At 45.8% G+C, this 16,812-nt stretch overlaps 1 protein-coding gene across 1 annotated transcript; it reads right to left on the reverse strand.

Annotated features, from left to right (window-relative positions):
• Positions 1 to 4,750: 4,750 nt before the first annotated feature.
• On the reverse strand, positions 4,751 to 15,720 carry LOC119846403 (glioma pathogenesis-related protein 1-like). The gene is made up of 6 exons (XM_038380047.2): positions 15,234 to 15,720; positions 14,057 to 14,302; positions 13,297 to 13,409; positions 10,619 to 10,701; positions 9,250 to 9,276; positions 4,751 to 9,153 (listed from the first exon to the last, which is right to left on the reverse strand). Exons 1-6 carry the CDS (start codon positions 15,411 to 15,413, stop codon positions 8,978 to 8,980), a joined length of 825 nt encoding a protein of 274 aa, XP_038235975.1. The 5' UTR covers positions 15,414 to 15,720; the 3' UTR covers positions 4,751 to 8,977.
• Positions 15,721 to 16,812: the final 1,092 nt, after the last annotated feature.

Below are 16,812 nucleotides of genomic sequence, written 5' to 3' on the forward strand. Positions count from 1 at the left end.
TCTCCCTGCTCCCAGAGGATAGCTCCCAGAGAGTGGCCTCTGTATTTCCCAGTCCCGACTCACCAGGGGCTGCTATCTTCCCTCCGCCGCCCCCAATTCAGCTGGGGTTTGAGGGAGGCCATGTGGTGCCAGCCCAACAGGCTCCACGTCGGGGGTCTGCCCCTTGTCTGCCCATCTTGGTGGGCCATGGGGCTGTGTCGGTGGTCCCTCCAGAGCAAAGCCGGGGGCTATTGACCCCAGCCCCCCATACGCTGCGAGAGGAGCTGCGGGAGTTCCTTGAGTATGTCCGTGGCTCCTGTAACAAGGTGCAGCTCGCTCTCCAGCGATGGGGGGACTTCCATCAAATCCTCCGGGCTGCGAGGGCCCTCATGGGGGAGGGTAAAAGGACCGGGAAGCAGGGTGCCGCAGCCTACCAGCGGGTCCGCCTCTTCCGTTACTCCTTACTCACCTACAGGGTAGGTCACGGACTGTTGCGCAACCCGTTGGGAGCCACGAGCGTCCCTGCCGGCGAGGATCCCCCCCAGCCCTCCTCGTGACACCTGTTACCATCGCAACGTTGAACACCCGCGGCTGTAGGATGGGTCTCTGCAGGTCCCAGGTGCTCTCCTTCCTTTGGGAGCAGGGTACTCTGTGGTTTTCCTGCAGGAGCCGAAGACAGCTGGCAGCTGGATTGGGGGGACAGGGTCTACTTTAGCCATCTCACAGTTCATACGGCTGGAGTGGTGACCCTGTTCTCCCCCGACCTACGGCCCGAGGTCCTGGGGGTTGCCGAGGCTGTGCTGGGCTACCTGCTGCACCTCCGGGCCCATACAGAGGGGCTCGTGGTCAATCTTGTCAACGTCTATGCCCCGACAGCAGGCCCGGAGTGGCTGCGTTTCTTTCAGCAGGCATCCGCCTTCCTCGGCACCTTGGATCCTCGCGAGTGCCTGGTCCTGGGCAGGGACTTTAATACGACCCTCGAGGAGCGGGACTGCTCGGGGACCGAGCAGTGCCCAGCCGCCGCAGATGTCCTCCGGGAGATAGTCGACCATCACTCCCTGGTGGACATCTGGCGTGACCACCACCCGGACGATGTCTCGATGTTCACCTTTGTCCGGGTGGAGGTCCATCGGTCGCCACTCCCGGTTGGACCGCATCTACTTATCATGTTTCCACCTTTCACGGGCCCACTCCTCCAGCATTCGGCCGGCCCTGTTCTCCAATCACCATTTAGCCACCATGACGGTCTCTCTCTGCGCAGAGAGGCCGGGGCCAGCCTATTGGCATTTTAACAACAGCTTGTTGGAGGATGTGGGCTTCGTGGCATCCTTCCAGGAGTTCTGGCTGGTCTGGCGAGGGCAGCAGCATGCCTTTCCCTTGGCGCAGCGGTGGTGAGACCTGGAGAAGGTGCACGCCCGGCTCTTCTGCCATGACTACATCTGGAGTGCCAGCCGATAGAGGGATGTGGACATAGGGCAGTTGGAACGGGAGGTCTTAGAGTTGGAGAGGAGTTTGGCCACCAGCCCCAAGGATCCATCCCTCTGCGGGGCATGCCAGGAGAAGTGGCAGGAGCTCCAGGCGCTTGAGGACCATCCGGCCTGGGGTGCCTTTGTTCGATCCCACATCCGCCTCCTTTGGAAGATGGATTTCGGCTCCCACTTCTTCTACGCCTTGGAGAAAAACAGGGGGGCTAAGAAGCATGTCACCTGCCTCCTCGCGGAGGATAGCACCCCCCTCACGGATCCGATGGAGATGTGCGGGAGGGCCAGGGCCTTCTATGCACGCCTTTTTTCCCTGGATCCGACCAATCCTAACACTTGCAGAGTGCTCTGGGATGGACTCCATACGGTCAGCGCGGGCAACCGAGACTGGCTAGAACTGCCTCTCACTTTGGCCGAGTTCTCGGAAGCCCTCCGCCGCATGCCCACTAATAAATCTCCGGGCATGGACGGGCTGACTGTGGAGTTCTACCGCGTGTTCTGGGACGTCCTCGGCCCAGACCTAGTCACCATCTGGGTTGAGTCTTTGCAGAGCGGGGTCCTCCCTCTTTCGTGCAGGCGAGCCGTGCTCTCCTTATTGCCAAAGAAGGGGGACCTCCGCGATTTACGGAATTGGTGTCCTGTCTCGCTCCTCAGCACGGACTACAAGGTCATAGCGAAAGCCATCTCGCTGCGGCTAGGGTCCGTGCTGGCGGACATGATCCACCCAGACCAGACCTACACCGTCCTGGGCTGCACCATCTTTGACAACCTGTATCTGGTCCTGGACCTTTTGGAACTCGGGTGTAGGGATGGTCTGTCGTTTGCACTCCTGTCCCTGGATCAGGAGAAGGCATTCGACAGGGTGGATCATGGGTATCTCCTGAGCACTCTGCAAGCATTTGGCTTCGGACCCCAGTTTGTGGGTTTTCTCCAGGTGCTGTACGCCTCCGCAGAGTGTTTAGTCAGGCTCAACTGGACCCTGACCGAACCGGTCAGCTTCGGGCGAGGAGTACGGCAGGGGTGCCCCCTCTCGGGCCAGCTGTACGCTCTGGTGATCGAGCCCTTCTTCTGTCTCCTCCGTAGGAGGTTGACTGGGTTGGCACTGCGGGAGCTGGAGCTGCGGCTGGTCCTGTTGGCGTACACCGACGTGGTGCTCCTCGTGGTCCAGGACCCGGGCGACTTGGCACAGGTGGAGGCTTGCCAGGCCGTTTACTCGGCAGCCTCCTCCGCCCGGGTCAACTGGGTCAAGAGCTCTGGCTTGGTGGTAGGGGACTGGTGGCAGGCGAGCTCCCTCCCACCCACGCTTCAGGCTATCCGGTGGAGCACGGGTCCGCTGCTCTATCTCGGCGTTTACCTTTCTGCCACGCATCCGTCTCCACCGGAGAACTGGCATGGTTTAGAGGGCAGGGTGGTAGAGCGGCTCCAGAGATGGACAGGACTACTCCGGGGGAGGGCACTGGTGCTTAATCAACTAGTCCTGTCCATGCTCAACACCTTGGTCACGGCCCCGGATTTCCTGGCCAACCTCCGGATGTTGATTCTGGAGTTCTTCTGGTCAGGACTGCACTGGGTCTCTGCAGGGGTCCTCCATCTAGCCCTGGAGGAGGGAGGGCAGGGCCTGAAGTGTCTTTGCACTCAGGTCCATGTCTTCTGCCTCCAGGCCCTGCAAAGGCTCCTTTATGGTGCAGGTAGTCCGGCGTGGAGCATATTGGTGCACGTCTTCCTGCACCGCCTCCGGGGGCTCTGATATGACCGGCAGCTCCTTTATCTCCATCCGAGAGGTCTTCCGCGAGACTTCTCTGGGCTGCTGGTCTTCTACCAGGACCTCCTCCGGACCTGGAAACTGATCACAGTGACCAGGTCCGTGGCGGCCTCCGTGGGGGAAGATCTCTTTGTGGAGCCCCTGCTACGCAACCCCCAGCTCCGTGTGCAGGTGGTGGAGTCCCACGCGGTGCGCCGGAGGTTGGTCCTGGCAGAGTCACCAGAGTCGGAGACCTCCTGGACCAAGACCGGGGAGGCTGGCTGGATCCCCAGATGCTTGCTCAGCACATGGGGCTCTCCAGACCTTGAACTCCCCTCTGTGTACTTCAGGAGGTGAGCCGCTTTGCCGCCCGTTGCTCGGGTTTACTTCAACTGGGTCCTCAGGGAGGGTGTGCCCTCCCCACCCTCTATGCCAGGCCCTCCGGATCTTTTCATCGGGCCCCTGCTCTATGGACCCAACTGGGCCCCCTGCCCCTTTGCCATGAGCCAGCTACAAGAGCTGCAGCTGGTCTGTTTCCAGACCGCGCCAAGGAAACATCTATACACCCTCGTGCTCCACACCCTTCATGTCCTCACCCTCGCATCCCGCCCTGATACAAAGTGACGGGACCTCCTGCCACCCCTAGAGGGTGAGGAGCTCTGGTGGGCCGGCCTCTATTCCATCTCGGTCCTGAGGCCTGCCGGGGATATCAGTTGGCGGTTCCTTCACGGGGCCGTGAGCACAGGTGTGTACTTAGTGCGGTTCACCCCAATCCCGGACACCCGCCCCTTTTGCAGCGTGAGGTAAACCCTGGCGCACATCTACCTAGAGTGCCCCAGGCTGCAGCCCCTATTCCGGCTCCTCACAAATATTTTGTTAAGATTTTGGTTGCACTTTTCCCCTTTCTTATCTATGCACTCCCTGTCCGTGGCCCCACCAAGTCACGGGACCTCCTGGTCAACCTCCTCTTGGCCCTGGCTAAAGTAGCCATCTATAAAACCAGGGTGAGGAGGTTGACCGATGCAGTCTCCTGTGACTGTGGGGCCTATTTCCGATCCTCCGTCTGTTCACGCCTCCGGGCAGAGTTCCTCTGGGCGGCGTCCGCTGATTCCCTTGACACCTTCGAGAAGCAGTGGGCGCTGTCCAGGGTTCTCTGCTCAGTGTCCCCATATGATTCCCTTCGTTTGACCCTTTGACCGCACCCCTGTCCCTGTTGTTCATTAGTTGCCCCTCGTAATTATTTGGCTTTCCAGGTCCTGTGGACCCCCTCTTAGGCTGGGGGGGGATCCTTTAGCAGTGGACGGGCTTTGCCCGCCCACTTCCTGGATCCCAATACGACCAGACTACTGTATCCCACTGGCCTTGGTCTAATATATATAATATAGCAATGACTAGTGATGAGCTGCCAAAATCTTAACAATCGGATCCCTATAAAAAGTTCTGATTTAAGGGATGTGCCCTAATATATTTTTTTTTAACCTTTTTCCATAAGAAGTGGCAATGCATTGAGTCATTGGGAGTCGTACTTAACAATTAAAAAAATAAAAAACATTTTTACATGTTTATTACAATAGAAACAAACTATTGCTTTCTTAGATGAATTTAAAATACATTTGAAAAGAAGAAAATAAGATGTATGAGTAATCAAACTATAATATTTAAGAATGAAATGCCTATTCTTGTATTTTAAAATATTACATGTGAACTACTTAAGTTATTAAAAATAAAAAGTATAATATATTCATGTTGAAGTATACAATGCAACAAGCAATATTTTAAAGAATATTTAAGTACATTATTTATTACTAATTAGGTAGTAATTTCCAAATGGCTTCTTGATCTTCTCCATAATCTTTGGTGTTGGATACACAAACTCTGGTATTTGAACACGGATCGATGACTTCTCAACCATGCTTTAACATATGGTATTGGGTTCCAGGAACTTAGTGGTTTTCCCAACAAATTGATGGTCATAAAGCTTGAGATATGTGTAATTGTTACATTCATCTTTTTATCACTACAAATAATATTCATCAACAAAAAAGCTCCTTCTTCTTCAGAACTAACTGCAATTGTGTTCATAATTTGCTTTGCTTTCCTTTCCGGATCAGGAAGATGTTTTGATTGAATGTTTGTTCTCTACATAGTCACAAAATCCATTTAAATCGACTACAAATTTTATGAATTTGTTTAATTCATACACTTTTTCTTCTCCTGATTTCCAAGGTAACCTGACTTCTTCAATATTCCACAAAGTGGGATCCATAACATTGAATAATTCAACTGTTTTAGGTGTATTACTAGAGTGACCTAAATGATCTTCTTTATATTTAATGTGATTTTCGTTTAATAATCTTGCCTTCATTTTTTCAATAATACACTTTATTACTTTGTCTCGTGGCAGTGATTTAAACCTTACATTGTCTTCAAACTCTATATGCATTTAAAAGCATCACTTTCTATCGTTTCATTAACTTTATTTTCATGTATACCAAAACTATCTTTTAATTATATGAAAAAAATCAATTCTTCGTTTGATTAGCTTATCTGCCTTTGTTAAACTCAATTGTCTCGCTTGCAGTGCATTTGATAATAATGCAAGTTCATCCAAAATGTCAATCATTAATGCCATGTCTTTTAAAAATTCTTTGTTTGTTTTTCAATCTTTTTTTCCATGCCAGAACATTTCTTATTTTTGGAAAAATAAATATAAAGAGCTGGATAAGCTCTCCAGACCGCTTTGACAGCTCTCAAGGCTACAAGCCCATAGTGGACCAAAAACACATCCTATTTTGATTATTTCAATATATAGTTCTTCAGAAACTTGTTTAAGTTCAAACTGACTTTTATTTGACTGATGAAAAATTGCATAAATCTTGAAATGGCTTATTTCATTGATGTAATTTATAGCATCATCTAAAGTCAGTTGTAGCTGCTGATTCAAACAATGCCAAATTGTAATTTTGGAAAATCTTGAATGAGTCTTGTAGCAACTTCAGATTTATGTCCAAGCATGGTGCTTGCGCCATCAGAACAAAATCCGATCCCATTTTTTCTTTAAATATTCTGTGTCAAATCCTGTATCGGTTAACATATTTCTCAAAGCATTGTAAATATTTTCTGCTTTTGTTGATTCTAATTCCACTAAATTGAGAAAAATTGTTGGTGAAGAATCTTGTAATTCACATTTTATAAGAATTACAAGCACAGTTCTACTTTAAATTGTAGAAGCTTCATCAATAATACAAATCTTTGAATTGTTTTCAATGATTTTACTAAAAATTTATTATTAATTCAGCAATATGCTCTACGAGTCTGATGGCCGAAAATCAAGAATGTAGGCAGTTCCCTAAATCGGTTTCATTCTTAATTTGTAGCTTTACTTCATCCTCCATATCTGAAATTGGTCAGTTTTTTTTTACTAAGCTGTAAACCATGTTGAAAATTTTGTTGGTTATTGCAATATTTTTTCAGTAACTTTATCAATCACTGTAGTGAGAAGTTCTTTCTTAAATTCATTTAAAATATTTACAACTCTCAAATAAGAGCTTGATTCGAAATGTTCCTTCTTTCTTTTTGTTAATGAAGCTTGCTGAACTTTTATCAGTTCCAGATGCTTTAATAGTACACTTTTTTGCCATTCTGAAGAAATGTGTAAAGATTGTCCTCCAAGGACCCCCAAATGTGACATATTTGCACAGTGGGAACAGCCAAGTTTTTTGCCTTCAATTATCAAGCCATTATATTTCTTTAAAAAATATTGTGCCTGCTCGAAAGTCCAACAATCGGGTACTACATTTTCACAATCATGTAAATCCTCTTCCGTTGCGGACACATTTTCAGATAATTCAACATTTAAGATATTTTCATCACCAAAATTATTGTCATTGGCATTTTCAGTATTTAAATCATTATTTTCATTACTAGAACTACTGACTAATGATTTTGTCATTTTAGTGGAAAACCAGTCACTAATGCTTTTCTGGCAATTTCATTATGAAGGGTAAATAATATTGAATAGAAAACTTTGATCTTCGAATAACAGTCCAGTTAGTATTACACACCAAAATATCACACGCAATTTACTAGAAACAAACAGACCGACTATGACTCACTGGTCATGTTTAATTGTATAGAAAACAGTTGAGCAAGTGCACGAACGAGGCAAATGCAACCCCTGTTAGTAAAATAATAAACGAGACATTTGTCTTGCGTCAGGATGAACTTGGATGCGACTGAGTCGCAGCCTGCGACTTTACATGCACACGCGCATAGCAACATAAATTTTGAACTATCCGTTGTAGAAAAGGCTCTTTAACTGCTAGAATTCCGCGTCCCTTTGCATTTATTTTGTACAGCGTATTACAAGTCTTCATTAATTTAAGGTTTCCTGTGCCAGTTATAAATTTTATATTTACCTGAGCCCCCCATGGAACCCGAAATGACAGCAGGCTAAGCTGGGCTGATGGCCAGAACCCCGGCTGGCAGAAGCCGGCGGCCGGAACCCCAGACTCTGTCCGTCACCGTGCTCAGCCCACTGCTGGACTGGAGTTCTGGCTGCTGGCCCCTTGCCAGCTGGGGTCCCAGCCATTGGCCCCTCTCAGTCCGCTGCCTGGCTGGGACCCCAGCTGGCAAGGGGCCAGCAGCCAGCAGCCAGAACTCCAGTCAGGCAGCGGGCTGAGCAGGGTGGCGGACAGACCTCCAAACCGGCAGCAGCTCACCTGCTGCTGGTCTGGGGTTCCAGCTGCTGGCCCCTGCCAGCTGGAGTCCCCTGCCAGCCGGGGTACTGGCCGCCGGCCCCGCTCAGTTCTGTTCACCCAGGCAGGCAGTGGGCTGAGTGGGGCCAATGGCTAAGACCCCAGCTAGCAAGGGGCCAGCAGCTGGAACCCCAGACTGTCCGTGGGGTGGCGGACAGAACCCCAGACCGGCAGCGGCTCACCCGCCACCGCTCTGGGGTTCCATCCCCTGGCTCCTGCCAACTGGGGTCCCGGCCGCAGGCCCCACTCAGTTCCGTTCACCCAGGCAGACAGCGGGCTGAGTGGGGCCAGTGGACCCCGGCTGGCAGCAGCGTGCTAGTGAAAATCAGCTCGCCTGCCACCTTTGGCAGGCATGCCACAGGTTGCCAACCCCTGCCCTATTATTTTCTACACCATTTTATAAGATTAAGATTATTTGTTTTAAGATCATTTTGTTTTGTTTTCCTAACAATTTTTAACATCCGGTTCTAAAACTGCTTCAAAATTTAGCAACCAGTTCCCGGGAACAGATGCGAACCGGCTCCAGCTTACCACTGGCAATGACCCTCCTTTAACTGCAGAACCCTTTAGGGAAGGTATCTGGGGTGATTCTCATGATGTGTTTATGGGAGATCATTACTTGACAATGGTGACTGTTTGGAGAAGGCAGTTATAGTGAAATGTCTAAAGCTGTCACCTTCTGGCCTTATGTTCTAAGGTGCTTCTTAGGGAAAAGAATGGACAACAAAGAGGTATGCCTGGGGTGCAGAGACGTACAAAATGTCTAGTTTTCACTGAATAGTTAACATACCTTCCTCCTCTTTCTCCTTGTCCCAAACAACCATGAGCAGCCCAGGAAAACTGGCATCTGCTGAAGTGAGCTGTAGCTCACGAAAGCTTATGCTCAAATAAATTTGTGAGTCTCTAAGGTGCCACAAGTACTCCTTTTCTTTTTGTGAATACAGACTAACATGGCTGCTACTCTGAAACCTGGCTGGTACTAATGCTTATGTACACTGACAATAGGAGGCAAATGGAGATTACTCGTATATAAACATCTGGGGATACTGCCATTGTACTAGTAAGACAGCACCAAAAATCAGTAACACAAACAGTAGCCTTACTACTAAAACAGTAATACAGTACTGGTCACATGAGGACCGTGAAGGGTTGGGTTGTGGAGTGGTGTCCCAGTCTGGATACCAACTGGAGTAACCTAGAAAACAAAAAGGAGATAATTTATTTATCAAGCCATGTGACATGTAGAAGACTGTAAGTAATTCAGGTAACAATATACGATTGTGATACATACTTTTCAATTTCTCACGTTCTGGATTTTCTGGTGAGAGATGAGAGAGAAATGTAAATATGGCTGTCATTCAGCTTTATTTATTAATGAAAAATGGATAGCCCATTGGTGCTGATGATATTTCGAATAACTGTCTAGGATTTGTTTTCTCCCTGCCTGGACAGCAGCTAATACTTAAGGATCCCCCTTAATTTTATAAGAGTGTTAAAGTACTAAGATCAACAATTGCAGATTTTTACAGAGGCTTGTTGAGTTAGAATTTGGTCATCACCCACTTTCAGCCAAAATGGCAGAGACTTGAGCCAGATCACTCAGCAAATCATATAAAGCAACCCATGACGTGAAAGGCACAAGAGCTGGAAGTAGCAAACATCATTTAGATGACTAACTCACTGACTGCACTCACACCCCAGGTAGATTTCCAAATGTCCTACAAAAATGACCTGTGTCAACAATTTGACCCATGTCAACAAAACTGTACCCCTAGCTGAGGGGTATCTAAAAGTTTGGCTCTGACTGTGAACTGATAATAAAAAATGGTGGAAGATGCAGTAAATAAAACTGGTATCACTGAGATGAGGGAAACCGCAAATATAAAAGGTGGGATTTATTGTTTTTAAAATTTGATAGATTTACATAACTTTAAAAAGTGCAATAAGTCATTTGTGCTGAAATACAATTTTCATTAATGGCTGAATCCTGCAAGTGAATCTGCCTGGGCGTACCCCATGGAAGTCAGTCATACTCCATATCAGAACAGTGCAGGTGGATATATTTGCAGGATCTAGCATTAAACGTTTGAAAATTCTTTTTAACTCCCTCTGTGAAATGTTTCTGGTAATCCCTTGATGCATCAGTCTGTGATATCAGATGCCATGGACTGCAAAATATGCCAGCAGGATTTCACAGCCAGGAACCAAAAAACTAAAGGTTTGGGTATTTGTATGGTTGGAGCACCCCTGAGCCTGGTTATTGGGGATATTCATTCTAAAAACAGATATTTTCATTTTATGTATTGGAGTTTGTCCTTTAAGCGACTCTGCATCTCCTGAAAATATCACTGATGTTAAAGATGGTTCCTGACTTCATTGGGATGTTACATAGCAGTAAGGGGTCTGTGTTGCAGACCCCTTTGCAGGATTAGGCTTTGTTGCTATTTTTCAGAAATCACAGAGGTTCTTCATTGTTGGCTTTTCTGTTCCATGTCACTTCTGAATTCAGATGTAAATAATCTAGGAAAAGTACTCCAGCTGATGAAATAATGTCAATAACTTGTTTAACCTGGTACAGCTTGAATACCTGCCACATTTTCCCTGACAATTATGCGACTTTGCTTTCCATGAACACCCTTAGCAGATTCCCTTGCACTTACCACAGAGCTGGTCCACACACTTTTCACCATTGCAGTCACTACATGCTGCTCCTGTTTTATAAGGCTGTGTCGGATAATTCCCACTGCAAAGCAGAAAAATGTTTTGTTTAATCCGTTGGGGGAAGAATTTAAATACATCATGTGATTTGAACTGTTACAATTACATAAGAGTATTAAAAACAAAACCTTAACCCAGAAATATGTAGCTTTTAAAAATCAATTGTCTTGGAAATTTCTTTTGGTCCAGACTATGAACCTCTCACTTACATCAGGGAGCAGCTACTCACATGACTCATCCTATTTAAATGAATGGGACTTCCTAGAGACCAATGTGCTATTCAGGGTCTGGGAATCTGGCTCAGCATTATTGAAACCTGTTTTATTTAAAGAATTTATACCACAGTTCTGGAAGACAGTAACTTGAGGGTATTTCTTTAATGGAAATTATCTTTTTTTTTTGGGGGGGGGGAGTTTGAATTTACAGTAGCTGCAAAGTTTGAGTGGGCTGTAGCAGGATTGCACTGCTAGCCTGGTGGAGAACTGCATCTTTTCCCCCAATTTTGGCTGGTTTTGGGTTACAATTCACTTTTGTATTAAATGCAGGGGCAATGAAACATGTTATCCTTATTGTATGAGTAAAGGGCATCAGCATTGTACTTTGCATGCCCTGATTGACTGGGTCACCTTACACTGATCCTCACTTGCTAAGAAGTGGGTAAGGATGTCAAATCCCAGTGAAAATGAGAGGCACAATGACAAATGTTCTCAGCTGATGATGTGCACTCTACCCAAAGGGTCTTACACACCATTTGGCCCTCCCCTCCCCTCTCCAGTGTTTAAAGACAGAAATGACCAGACTCAATTGAAAGTCCTTGTTATTGGGGCATATGGGGGTTACAACGGCTAACATCATTGATGAGCTGGTCTAGTGGCTTAGTCTTGTATCTGGTGTGGCAACAGTGTTCTGGGGAAAGACAACTGAGGCAGCCGCTGAGAGGTTCCCCGCTACCTAGAGACATCACTAAGAGGGGGGTTGGCCCTCAGAATGCAGCATCACAGAAGTGGCAGTGAGACACAAACGAGCAGCAAGCGGCAGCAGAGGTGAGCAGTGGTGGAGATAACAGAGGCAGCAGCAGCAGACTGCACCGGCAGAGATGACCGCATTGGCAGAGGTGGTAGCAGCAGGCTCCCTTTTCAGGGGTGGGGTATGTGAAAGCACCTCTGAATTCTGGGTCCTCTAAGGACCCCCTCCTATGAGTGGGATGAGACTAAAAACTGAGTGATTTTAAGATGGTAAGACTATTTAGTCCATTTAAAACTCTTGCTTTTCCCTTGTCTGTTTTTTTTTCAACACCTAGTTAATATCAATGTCTAAAATAGCTGGGAGAAAGGAGAACTGTGTTGAAGACTCAATGCTCCCGCTCATTCATAGGTATGAGAGAGCTTCCAATATACAGCTGAGATCTCCAACAAATCTTCCAGCAAAATCAAAGAAGCACAAATGTGACATTCCTGAGATTTGAGTTGAAGCAGAAGCTGCTCTCCCCACACCTTTTCAATTAAACATGCAAAACTCTGTAACTTTGTTACATTATCAAGACGCTAAAAGAGGCACAAACCCCATTTTAAAAAAATCCCTTGCAGGTTACCTTTAAGCTACTAACTTTTTTGCATTAAAAATGCTATTTGTGAAGGGCCCCCTTTTGTACACATTTTAGCATGTTGACAGCAATGAGACTTACATATTTGTGCAGATCTGGGTACAACTGGAACTTCATTAGGCACGTGTTACAGAAATAGAGAGCTAGTATGGAAGAAATAAGAATTTTCCCAGGAAGTGAGCATTTGTTGGCTGTTAGCAGATTTTTTAAGGAGCTTTAAGAACTGTATCTGTTTTGGTGTACTAGTAATGGGTGAACCTAAAATGGTTTTGTGGGGAAGTAACTTTTTTTTTTAAATTGGTTCTTCAGTGGTTTTAACCAGAAGTACAATAGAATAGTCAGACTGAAGCAACGACAAAAAAACATAATTACTTGGTTGCTAGCCAATACGTACTAAAGTGAGAGGCAGTATCTATCTCTTGCCTTCCTGTAATAAAGACCCAATAAATAACCAAACTGGAAATACTGAATAGCCACAGAACTTGCTGTGCCTCTGTTTTGCTTGAGGACCTAGTTAAATAAAAGATATCTCTCCTCAGTGGATTCATTTCATGCCCAGCATAGGTGTGATTGGGTGGTATGTTTTTATTAGAAAATAGACACGCTTACCCCTTGTCAGAAAAACTATAACACTGGCTAGTTTGCAATTTGTTGTACTAAAATGAATGCACAGTCTGACCCTGGGTTTCCTCACAGAGAGGGACACAGTGAAGCTTTAGTTGGCAATTTGGTTTATTTCCTCCCTCTTCCCCGGGGGGGGGGGGTTACAGTTTTTATGCCTTCTGCATCTGCATAACCTCTAATCAGTTTTTTTGAAAGGGCTATTCTGCAGACTGTGAGCAGAGAAGGAGATGATGGGCATATCCTTTCATACCTCCATACCAAAGGATCACGGCAACTGTTCTTCAGGTCAAAGAAACCTGGGTGCAACTCTCTGGCTGGACCACTCCAAACATCAGCCAGAGTGGAATTCATCACCTGCTCTGGGATCTTTTAAAATAACATCAATCAACTTACGCTGGTCCATAGTTGCAAACAAAATGTGCTCCATTGGTGAGTCCTTTGAACCCTGTAACGCTAGGACAGAACTGAACTGCACAGCCAACTTTGTAACTTGTAGCCCAAACAACCTAAAAGGAAAACCAAAATACATTAAACTTTTCCAGGACTACCCAGAGACTGCTGCAGTTATGATATCCAACAAGGAACAACCAGCTGAGGGGGCATGTTTTGTAACAGCAACCACAGAAGCATTAGTTCCAGCCTAGGGAGCCATTTAGATGAACAATTCTTGTATTTACTATTTGGTTTGTGATTGTGTAATATTGGAATCTTTCTTAGACTCAAATCATCCCCCTCCTGCAGAAAAATCCCCCAGGGCTTGTGAGGATAGGGGAGAAAAATCTAAATATCCTCTCACTGAGTTCTCCCTAGACCAGAGCATGCTTCCTTCCTGCTCCATGGCAGGTTCAAGGCCAGAACCAGCCATCTCATGGATCTCTCCCAGAGAGGCACAGGAATATCTGCATGGAGGTGCTGTGTCTCTGCACCTAAACCAAGGCCAGTGGGTCTCTTGCTGCACAGCACCCTCCTGACTCTGTCCCTTTTTCTTTTTTAGCACAAAGTTCTCCTAACCCACACTTTGTAAATCACAATTTTGTAAGTGATTTAGACTACAATTTATAACACATCGAAGGCAAAGTGTGTGTGTATGTGTCTTTTTCTCTTCAAAGACCACAACTCAATTGAAATTAAGATAGAGAAACAAAAGAATCACCTGGGTGTAATGGCCACACATTCTTGTACAATAGTGGGTCTCAAAATCGTAGTCTGTGACTTCATTATACCACTTGCTGATAGCTGCACTCACAGAGAAAAGAGAGAGAGAGCCAGTCCAGATGTTTTCTCCAACTGGAGTAAAGTTAGGGTGCACTTTTCCACGTACTTTAAGGTAGACATTATGATCAAAGTGGCATCGCTTTGCCCATGCTTTGGCACTCTTAGCTAAAGCAGAGTCCCAGGACTACAGAATGAAAAAGACATGAAAATTACTTAAAATGCAATGACTTGCAGAAACTCAAACATCTTTAGCAGAAACTTTTCTCTTAATCCTTCCTGCCTCCCAGGCCTGCAAACTTGGACTCTTCTCTGCTTGTCTCCCTGCCCCACTTCCAGTCTTTCCTAAAATCCTGTCACTTGTTCCCTTTCATTACAAAATCCACTCTTTCCTGCCTGTCCCTCCATATCTTGAAAGACATTTAATATTGTGCAGTCATCTCTGATGTGCTGTCAAGCTATGACGATCTGAATGGGAGAAATTCTAAGTGTTTTATTGAAACACTCTGTAAAATCTGCCCTCTATAACTGAACTAATTTAAGGAAGCTTTTAAACAGTGAGAGTTCAGTCAGGAGCTCAGCTGTGCACCTGCACAGGGAGTAGGGGGCATAAGAAGTGCCTTTACTTTCCCAAGCTACCCACTCATCACACTGTGTGTGTGGCTCTAACAGGACAGTAGCTTCTGTCACCAGGAGGAGGAGTGGCTGGGCAGGGGCAAGAAGTGGGAAGAGCCTTAATTTTGACACTTCAACATGCTGTCCAGTAGACCTGAGTAAAGTAAAGTAAACTGTGCCGGTATTACAAGGGCACTCAAAGTCTATTTGGTCTCTGTCTTTCTCCTGAAGCAGCACAGCAATGCACTGCCCTCCTGACTCAGGCAGGACTACAAATTGGCAATCCAGTCTTAAATGAAGGGCTCTCCTTCCAAATGAGGAAGACTGAACAAGTCTGTACCCAGCTGTAATCATTAATTGCCTTTTTTGTTTTTACTATAAACTACTAACAACTGGAGTAGCTAAAATATTCACAGAACTGGTGAGAAAAGTACAAGGCAAATGTGTTAATTCAACAGCACAATCCAATTTCCATTACAAATAGATGGTGAAGGTCTCCTTACCATGTGAAACATGTTGCTGGCTGGTGGATTCACCTTGGACCGAAAGTTGTTATGAGCATTCACGCACTTCTTAATAAACTGTGTATCTTCTATATCAGGCAAAATATTTGGCTTATAAGAATAACAGGAACTTAAAAGATTTAGTAATAGCAGAACACCAAAGAATAATCTGACTTTCATGATTCTCAACTGTTTTTGATTTCTCTCTTTGTAAGAAGAATCTCTTAGGAGGCTCTGGTGCTGTTTACTTCCTGCATAGCACTCTGGGAGGTGCGGTTTCAAACTGGGTTCTCTCTTTCGCTTTTGTTAATTTCCTAAGAAGGAGTCATGCTGATTCTTGCCCATGTGATAAAGGGAAATGAATTACTTCAGCAGTTTCAACGTAAGGAAACTGGTTTGTCACTTCAATGTTGCTTAATTTAAAAAAAAATCAAATTGCCCTCTGTGGAAGATGCCTTCTTACCTTTACGAGACCACAGTTCAATCCCCTCCTGATTTCTAGGTCAGCTAATCTTTGGAAATCAAGGAGGCACCACCTCTCCTCCAGGAGCTTTGTGTTGCCCACTCTGATTTACAGAAGAATCCCATGGGAAGTGAAAACCTTGAAAACAAAAAGATCTAATGGTCCTCATTACTGTAGTATCTACACACCTCACAGTCTTTAATGTATTTATTCTTACTACACCTCTGTGAGGTAGAACAGTATTATTACTACATTGTAAAGGTGCAGGGGGACTGAGACACAGAGAGACTAAGTGGCTTGCTTAAGATTACACACATCTGTGGCATTCAAATTTTGCCAGCCCTAGACTAGCACCCTAACCACTTTACTCTCCTTCCTCTCTAAACTAAATATAATTTACATTAAAAATGTCCTTGATTATGAGACTGGATTATGTCTTTTTTAAAAAACAACAACATAAAATATGTGTTTAACTCTTTTAGAAGTTTTCCAAGAAGAAAATAACTTTTTCTATCACTTCATAGCTTTAAAGCATTGTACAACTGAACTCACTATTTAGTTGTTAAAGGAGCCTCATAATTCTTTAGCTTATTGTTGAGCCTTGTTATTGTTTGGATGCCTAGATGAAAGCAAAAATGTGCTCACCACAACTATATGTGGTGGGGCCTTCCTTTGGCTGGCTGGCTGGAAGAAAAGGGGTTGTTATTCCATATGAGCGTGCTCTGAAATAGGAGATGGAAGGGAATGCTTTTCTGGATGGGGCAAGAAAGAATATGGCCAGGCTGGCGGGGAGGAGGGCACTACCCTTCCAGGTAACTGGAGGAGGGGCACATATTTACACCAGGCAGTTCTGGAGAAGCCCCTCTCACTGTGATTGGGAGGGCATAATATCGTGCATTTGGCCCACAGGTTCACTGCAAGGCCTCAGCACAGAGGCAGCACGGAGGCTGTGTTGACTTTATTCCCCAGAAATGGTATGGTTGGCTACTGTGTATATAATGGTCTGGTTGGAGCAGCACCCCATTCTGAACTGTCAGGGAGCCCCAACATGGCCACAGGTCTCCTGGGAAGGGAAGAACTCTCTATCTCCAGTGCAAACAATATTTGCAAACTCAT

This window comes from Dermochelys coriacea, chromosome 1 (assembly GCF_009764565.3).
Source record: "Dermochelys coriacea isolate rDerCor1 chromosome 1, rDerCor1.pri.v4, whole genome shotgun sequence".
NCBI classification, from domain to species: domain Eukaryota; kingdom Metazoa; phylum Chordata; order Testudines; family Dermochelyidae; genus Dermochelys; species Dermochelys coriacea.